Genomic DNA, 8,379 nt, shown 5'->3' with positions numbered 1-8,379 from the left:
ACCACCATTTAGAGGGTTGGAGAAACTGAACCATGCCACCGAACAACATGAAAGAAGATGTCAAAGCCGCCGCACCAATAGACATCCAATAGCTCTCACTGAAAGACACACCAACTGCCAAGATCGAAAGAGAACCAACAGATGTGGGGAGACAAACTCTCACAAGCATCTTCCGCAACGCCGAATTGGACATTGTCGATGTAGGAAGCTACCAAAGAGACATTAATTCAACACACCATCGCCGCGACCACCTCGTCGATATCACTAGAGAAACAAAAATCTAAGGAAAAGAAAATGAAACGACGGGTCCCCACTCCCGTCTATGTGGTAGCCGGACAGGAAAGAGGGGGAGGACTGAGGCGCTGGCCTGTGGGGAAGTTGTGACATCACCGACTAGGGTTGCGAGTTATGAGCAGCAACCGGTGAGTTTGTCATGCTTTTCGTAGTCTCTACTACTATTAAACAAGCAAACATATTCTTTTCTAAACACACCTGAAAACACGTACACAGAACTACCGAGAGAAAATATCACCACACGATCTGGCCCACCTAATTAGATCTAACCGTCAACATAAAACTTAACCCTCACCTGTGTACGTCTAGCAATTCACGAGGGCGGACGAAACTCTGCCATATCTATCGAACGCTTGTAGTCCGCGGCCAAGAAAAATAGGCACAATTAACGTGTCCTCCCCTGCCGTGGACGTTGCCGCTGGCGATTGTGACGGCCACGAGAATCCCCTCTGTGTCGGCGTCCCTGGCGGCTGCACTCGCCGAGCCATCCTCGGGATCATCCGCGGGTTCTTTCCCTTGGGCTCTCCGAGACCTAGCACCCATTCCCTTATTTCACCTCCCGTCGAGGAAGACCGGTAAGAGTAGGCAGGGGGAGATGGGAATGGGAGGTCGGTCCTGTGGTACGCGGTGAGGGACGAGGCACCGCTGCGGCAGGAGAAGAAAGCGCGGGCGGGAGCTGACGCCCGCGGAGCGCCTGCTCGACCTCGTCGAGCTGAAGCGGCTGCGGCGGGCGGGATGGGGGACGGGTCGGTGCGGGCCAAGAAGTCCGGGGTGACGACAAGGTGATGAAGGGCGTGTGCAGGGTGTGATCCGGCTGCCAGGATCTCGCTACCGTCTGGGTCGTCGGGCCGCAATGTGGGGTGACGGAAGCCACGACAAACCCGCAGCAGCCGGTGGTGGCCGCCTCCGGTGGGCGGCACACGAGGCCTCCTAGCCGGCGTCGCAGTCGGCAAGCAAGCCTGAGAAGTGGCGTGGTGGAGCGGCCCCTGGGTTGCAGTCATCAATAATAAAGGTATGTTCTCTGCCCATATCTCTATTGTATGCGCATCCTCAAGAAGTACCCCAACTCTCACCTCGACACCGTGAAACTCAACAAGATGTTCGTGGCCATGCTCCGCAGCAAGTAGCTTCGGTGATTGACTCATATGTCATATCTCCCTCTATATCAGTTGACATGATTCTGCATCCAGTGTAGCATTATTTTCAAGATCTGATTTCTGAACACCTCTTGCTGTAATACAGGGCCTCCCTTAGCTGGTATAATGTGAGGTACAAGGCTGAGGAGATTTTCAAGGATTTGATGGCCAAGACTCCCAAGTTCAATGACCTGCTGCGGTTGCCCAATCACCGAGACAGGCCCCACCGCATTCTCCCCATAGGATCCTGGTATGTTCTTCGTACTTCAAATTCTCACTCATGTTCTGAATCCTTGACAATCTAAGTCATCACACCTTGCTCCATTTCAACAAGTATGTGATTGATCTTCAGTTCCAGTTAGAATTGATGTATCTATACTCTTTATAATTGATGTAATCAAATTGGTTGCTTCAAATTTTGTTCGGGTATGTGCTTTCACTGATTACCTTAATACCAGTAATTCATGATTTTCGCTTCATATATGAAATGATTTGGCTGCTCTTGATTAATATCCTTCAGTACACCTGTAAGTTCTATAGCAAATGGTTGTAAGCAGTCTCGGTTCGACTAACAATATTGATAGATACCAAATAGTGCTACCAATCATCAATGTCAACTATCCCAACTCTATATTAGTTCTAGCAAATAATCTGATAGAAAATAATCGATTTCAGAAAAAATCTGCAAAACTTGTAAGTTTACACAATTCTGTTGTTTTAATCTTTGCACTAAGAATTTCCATGCCTATATTTTTATAGGTATTCTTAGCAATTCGGATTGTACACTGAAATTTAGGTGCTTTTGGAGAGCTTACTGTACAATAAAATTATCTACCTTGCAACATCATTTATACTTCATGTTTGGGGTTCTATTCATGAGCACTAGGCACTTCCCGACACTGCCACAATTATTCTAGAACCTCTTTAAATTTGCAATTGTCATCAGACCATGTCACGTGTCCAGTACAGGTTTTCCAGTCAACTATTCAGATTATTGACTTTGGACGATATTTTCAGTCCTACTGAGTTTGCAAAGGACGCGCCAGGCCAAGATTAATTACAATTTTTGTAAATTACATCGATTTATTCATGTACCTGCTCCTTAAATTATAGTGATTCAATCATAGAAATTTCAGGTCTTTCTTCGAGTGTCCGGAAAAATGATTCAACGCACGTTTGCCAGAAACTGTAGAAACACGTGTTGAGCATGTCAGTCTATGCATGGGCAGGAGTGAACCTGTAGATTATGCTGGAGACGAGTATCCAAAAAAAGTCTTCGAGATGGCGTTGCTGCTGCTGCTGCTCCAGTGCTCCTTCTATGGGCAAAGTGGAGGCTGCAGTTCGAGGACTTCAAGGAGGAAAGGAAGACATGATTGCTTCTTGGAGAGGTGAGTTGTTTCCTTGCAGAAAAAAAATCTTTAGAGTTGTTTGACTGAACCTTTTCCACTGTCATTGTTATGTTGAGATAAAAAAACTTGCATGAATTGTTATTGGTCACTCAATGCCGGAGCCGTTGTTGGTTAATTAGAAATTGGATTGTACTCCAAGAGTCCATAAGATGTCATTTCCATATGTGGTAGCTAATTTCAGAACTTGGCAACATTTTTCTAAATATAGGGCTGGGCAGTATGAGCCAACCACAGGGGAGGATATTTCAAGAGAATAAACTGATTGTAGTTGCCGAATTGGTATTAGTAAGTTGCTGTTCCAACTTCCTAGAGAACCACAGGGGTTCTTTTCTAAAAATGCTTCTAATGCGTAATTCATCTAAGGAGTGTTTTAGTGTTGTGATTCAGCCCTCCTGCAAGCGGTCATTTTGGAGCTTTCCATTGCCTCCGGCGAATGTCATCTCCCAGCTTGTGGCCTTGCCCCCAAGTTTTTTCTTACTGTAGTACGCCGCAAATGATTTTCTATTGGTTATTTTAACTGATCACAACACTCCATATAGAAAGCGTGATAATAAGATTGCCCCTTTTGTGTTTTCTACAAAAAGTAGCCTCCATGCTTCTCAAATCTGGGTGTTGTTTTCTCCAGAGGCTTTCATTTACAGAGAAGCACATCAATGGAGAAAAAAGGTGTGGTGAAAGGCAATCTGTTTCAGGTACATACTCTGTACTGATTAAAACATACGAGCAAGGTTGCCAAAATGATATTCTATCTCAAAATGTTTTCTAAAACCTGACCTCATAAATTTTGTTGTCTTATTCATATTTGTTCTCCACCGCTTTTTGTCCATAGCTTTTGGTCTCATTCTCTTCATTGTGTTGGGATTTTACAAGCATTGAGCAGTCACATGGCAAGTATAAGGGACATCCTCACTGCAACAGAGAGGTTGAAATAAGAAGTTGAGGTGATCAATCAAGGCAATAAATTGTATCATATTCTTCTGAATGAAGAGGTACCTATCCCCACTGTTTCAAAATCGAATATCGGAATGGTGCTTTGGTTTTTTTACTCTTATTTGTTGCAGCGCATCGCGACGATGACGAGCACTTGTGTTTTTGACATGCTGCACGTCTGTTTTTGTCGACCTTTGATTCATGTATATATGTAAATTCTATGGAAATGTATCATATGAAATGTGAATTCATAACTCTATGTTTGATGTAATCTTTATTATGTATATTCTCAATAATGAAATACATATTAATATGAAATTCTTTTTTCATTCATTTCTTATTTTTCCTAACGGTTATAACAGACTAGGATATATCACTCCCTGCTTTGCCAAACCATTTTTTTAGACACTAATTTGCCAAAACTGACACCCACATAACCATTGCTCATGTTTGAACTATGAAGTCATCACTTAAATATCCCACTAAGTTTTTTTGCATGGTTTGACGTGCATTGCACGTGCACAATTACTAGTACTCCCTCCTTCCATCTATATAGGGCCTAATGCGTTTTTTAAGACCGCCTTTGACTATTGAAAAGATTAATAATGCATGACATGCATAATGTGAAAATTATATCATTGAAAGCTCCTTTCACACATGAATTTAACGGTGTGCTTTATGTAAGTTGCATGTCATATATTATTGCTCTAATATTTGGTCAAAGTTAGCCTTAAAAAATGTATTAGGCCCTATATAGATGAAAGGAGGAAGTAGCAACCAGTCACCGCTCTTAACAAGAAAGATTGACATTTATCTTTGTTGTACGGGATTCTTCCTTGTATTCACAATTTTTTAATTTTTACTTTTATTCTATCACCCCATAATTTCTTTAAGAGCTCGTAACATTAAATGCCAGAGATATCAATACTACATTATATAACAAGTTCCCTTTCTATTCCATTCCTAACATGGGGAGGTTCCTTTATTTTACTATTTGTTTCCGTTATCTGATGGTAGTGAAAAAGAAAATATAACAAGTTTTATTGCATTCTCTAGTTGGCGTGGAACTACATAAAAGAAGAATTCCTATGATCGCCTTATTTTATCAACCATTCTACGTGGCTAAATAAGTCTCATAGTATATTCCTACAGCTTCACACTGATGATGTGCTCGGAGGCTGCTGACCCCGCATCCACCGTCATGGTGTGGGACACGGCCGTCGTCTGCGAAGGGTGGTCCACCGTTAACTTGTAATCGCCGTGGGCGAGGTCGAGCTCGAGCATTCCATTCGCGTCGGTGGCGGCGGACGTCTTGTGCGTCTTCCACTCGGCGATGAGCTTGTCGACGAGGTCGCCGACGGGTAGGTTCTTGAAGCTGTTGTCGGTGAGGCACATGACGTAGCATCCGTAGGGGTGCCACGCGGCCCACATGACGATGCCCTGCACGCCCGGGTGGCCGTAGGCTTCCCTTAGCACCTGCTCGAGGAACTTGACCTGGTTGGGGCCCTTGACGACGTCGACCTCGGTCATCCACATTGGCAGCTTGAGCTGCGCGAGCGTGTCGAGGGCGCCCCTGACGTAGGGGAGATTGGGCGTGGTGAAGTGGCTCTCGAGCCCGACACCGAACTTGAAGCCGGCGTTGCCAGGGTAGCCCTGAATGAGCTTCATCTTGGCGACGTACTTGGTGGGCGTGCCGTTGGGGTCCATGGGCTGCTCCAGCGTGTTGAACTCGTTCATGAAGAGGACGGCGGTGTGGTCGATCTGGCCGACCTGCTGGTAGATCATGGGCGACGCGCTGGGGCCGAGCTTGGTCTCGAAGAAGTTGAAGTGCAGGTTCTCGTTCACCACGTCCCAGTGGATGAGCTTCCCGGCGTAGCGCGACACCACGTTCTTGAGCCGCTTCTGCATGGCCGCCTTGAGCTGGTTCAGGTTCATCGGCATCACCCACTTGAGCTGCGAGCTCTGGTCGTCCCAGAACACGTTGTGCCCGCGCACCTTGACGCCGTACTTCTGGGCCAGCGCCAGCATGGCGTCCGGGGTGCGGTAGTCCTCCTGGTTCTGGACCCACTCCGTGCCGTACCACTTCATCTCGTTCTCCATGGTGGCCACCGTGAAGCGCGAGAAGAACCACTTCTCGTACGCCGGGTTGCCCAGGATCTCCTTGGTCATCGCGTTGCCGAACGGGAACCCGGCGCGGAGTTGCTGGATGCTCACGTTGGCGTTCGCCATCGGCTGCCCGTCGGGGCCCCTGGCGACGATCTTCACCGTGCTCCGGCGGGCCTTGTTGGCGGACTGGCGAGCGTGGGCGTTCCATTCCTCGAAAGAGAAGGGCTGCAGGGAGACGCTGTCCACCCAGATGTCCACCGGAGCGTCACTCTCGAAGAAGACCTCGCCTTGCCCGTGGTGATAGGCGCGCGCGGTCATGCCGCCCTTGAGCATGGTCCAGCAGCCGGACTGGGCGTCGATGGCGCCGGCGGTGATGTTCTCGCCGTTGGGGGCCTTGACCACCGCACGCACGTGGGCCGTGCCGGCCGACACCCGCAGCCATGCTGCACACGCGGAACACCAAGATGAACTTGGTCACATGCACTGCATCATGCACACCTACGTACGTTACGTACATTCGGTATGGAATGTATATATATACCTGATAGCGAGTAGTGAGTGTCGCCCTTCATCTGGATTTTCTGGTAGACGCTGTGGGACGGCGACGCGGCCACGGCGCCGGTGCCCAACGGGGAGCTGCTCGCGCCCTGCACCACGGCGAACTTGTTGCCGGAGGCCGACTTTCTGACGCCGGCCTTGATGTCCCGGCGCGTCGACCACCCCATCAGGCCGTTGTTGAACTCGCCGTTCTGGATGATGCCGCCTTTGTAGAGGGGCTTCATCGGATCACCCAGGCACTGAAACCACAACGACATGCTTGTAAACGAATTATGAAAACTGATGGTTGTTTCTTTGTCACACAACAATATCGATCTAACTATAGATTTCGTTTTTGGAGGCTGCATGCATGCATGCACAGATCAAGATCGAGACAAACAACACCAGAAAGACTCAACAGGAACGCCGTGACTTGCCTCGATACTAGCCCTATGATCATATTCCACAGACTGGACAATGCACCCTGCATCAACACAGACACACGTCAGCGAGGTGACCGTGCGTTTCATGCCCATATTCACGTTAATTAACGTACGGGCACATAAAATTAATCACCATCAAGGCATCAACTGACCTTGGAGCAGCGAGATCCATAGCAAAGAGAGCACCAGTTTCTCGACGAAATTCCTCATTGTCACTCCCTCTGAGTTACTCGTACTGACTGAGATGCGTTAGTGAATGGACAGATGGAGGTAAATATCCCACATATATAAGCACGCACTGCAGAGTAACCGGTGAATTTGTCAGTTTCACTTGACTCGGCACTACTCAGCGACAGATACGGTGTAACGAAGAGGCAGTTCAGAATGTGCGGATGCCATATCAAGTTCCCAAAGAGTGTTACAGACTGTGTCCTCGTTGCATGCGTCGCCCCAGCCACTCGTGTTGGAGCTCCTCCAGCAGAGCTGTCGTGTGTGGCCGATCACCGTAAATAACCGCCGGTGTAATATTTTGACCCCCAAAATCAATCGAGCAGAGTCGTTACGAGCTCCATCGTCATGTTTTTGGAGATCACTCTAAACCGAACCTGCACGCCTCCATATTTGAAGGGTGTTTTTGGAGCACACTTCATCCTGAAAAAGGTTTGGCCCGACCGACATTTCCCCACTCTTCTTTCATCGTGTGACGCCTCCTCCCTCCCTCGTCATAGCGTCGTCTTTAGCGCCCGCAGTCCCCGCCGACAACACCATGGACTCTATCCCGACTCCCATGTCACATTCCTCTGGTTTGAAGCCGGTTCCCGCGACTTCGCTGCCTACACATCACCTCCCGCTCTCCGCTGGCCCAACATTAGTGCAGAAATGCCACCAGACTGACTTCATAAGTGATGCGTCAATTTCAATCCATGTCAATGCGATTTTTTTCGAAATAGTGATGGTGTGGGTATATTTGGTAGGTTACTGGTGGCGTGGCTGCATTTTCACACGACACAAGTGTGTGACACCAAGTGTCCGGCACAAGTTAATGGTGACGAGGCACAAGTCTGCACGCCACTGGTATTGTCACTAGTGCTGACGTGTGTGCCTTCTCCACATGCGCTGCAATGTGTTCCATCGAAGAACCGGGGTAAGAAGGCGGCTGCGACGGGCAGCATCCCTTCCGCTCACCCCTTCGTCTTGGTGGCGGGTGAAACTCGGATGTCTACCCAACTCCAATACATTCATAGATTTTCCTAGTTGGTAAAGAAAACCTCTTACCTGTCTTTTCTTTCGATAGGTTCATTTGAATGTAGTTTGGCAGTGAAATAATGGTGGATCTTTGTGTGTAGTGATGCTTTTGTGCATTTGGGAGCACGGTCAAGAACAAATCATTCTTAAATAGTATGGTGGATGATTTGGTTGTGGCCAATGATTTTGATCTTGTTGGTGAGTCGGTCCTGCAGTTTGAGCAATTGAATGAGGAGGACAAATATGACGAATTGGATCAATCTCATTTCTCCGGTTCTT

The 8,379-nt window shown here is 47.8% G+C and overlaps 2 protein-coding genes across 8 annotated transcripts; one reads left to right on the top strand and one right to left on the bottom strand.

Annotated features, from left to right (window-relative positions):
* Nucleotides 1–548: 548 nt before the first annotated feature.
* LOC125556039 (uncharacterized) lies at nucleotides 549–4,084 on the top strand. 7 transcript variants are annotated; one of them, XR_015604711.1, is made up of 6 exons: nucleotides 549–1,306; nucleotides 1,537–1,680; nucleotides 2,660–2,818; nucleotides 3,465–3,531; nucleotides 3,710–3,828; nucleotides 3,901–4,058. XR_015604711.1 is itself a non-coding variant. In XM_087526149.1 (6 exons), exons 2-5 carry the CDS (start codon nucleotides 1,595–1,597, stop codon nucleotides 3,777–3,779), a joined length of 423 nt encoding a protein of 140 aa, XP_087382275.1. In that variant the 5' UTR covers nucleotides 549–1,306; nucleotides 1,537–1,594; the 3' UTR covers nucleotides 3,780–3,828; nucleotides 3,901–4,084. The 7 variants fall into 7 exon arrangements, 5 of the variants coding, with proteins under 5 accessions (XP_087382275.1, XP_087382276.1, XP_087382274.1 ...); XM_087526149.1 differs by having other exon boundaries at nucleotides 3,669–3,828; nucleotides 3,901–4,084; XM_087526150.1 differs by having other exon boundaries at nucleotides 3,720–3,828; nucleotides 3,901–4,080.
* Nucleotides 4,085–4,820: 736 nt separating this feature from the next.
* Nucleotides 4,821–6,668, bottom strand: LOC147971511 (endo-1,4-beta-xylanase 4-like). The gene is made up of 2 exons (XM_087522791.1): nucleotides 6,417–6,668; nucleotides 4,821–6,318 (listed from the first exon to the last, which is right to left on the bottom strand). The coding sequence occupies exons 1-2, from the start codon at nucleotides 6,655–6,657 to the stop codon at nucleotides 4,916–4,918; spliced, it is 1,644 nt and encodes a 547-aa protein (XP_087378917.1). The 5' UTR covers nucleotides 6,658–6,668; the 3' UTR covers nucleotides 4,821–4,915.
* Nucleotides 6,669–8,379: the final 1,711 nt, after the last annotated feature.

The sequence above is a fragment of the Triticum urartu genome, chromosome 5A (genome assembly GCF_056163025.1).
Source record: "Triticum urartu cultivar PI428250 chromosome 5A, HENAU_Tu73, whole genome shotgun sequence".
NCBI lineage: Eukaryota > Viridiplantae > Streptophyta > Magnoliopsida > Poales > Poaceae > Triticum > Triticum urartu.
The sequence above is the reverse complement of the archived record's forward strand: the minus strand, read 5'-3'. Positions and strand labels throughout refer to the sequence as shown.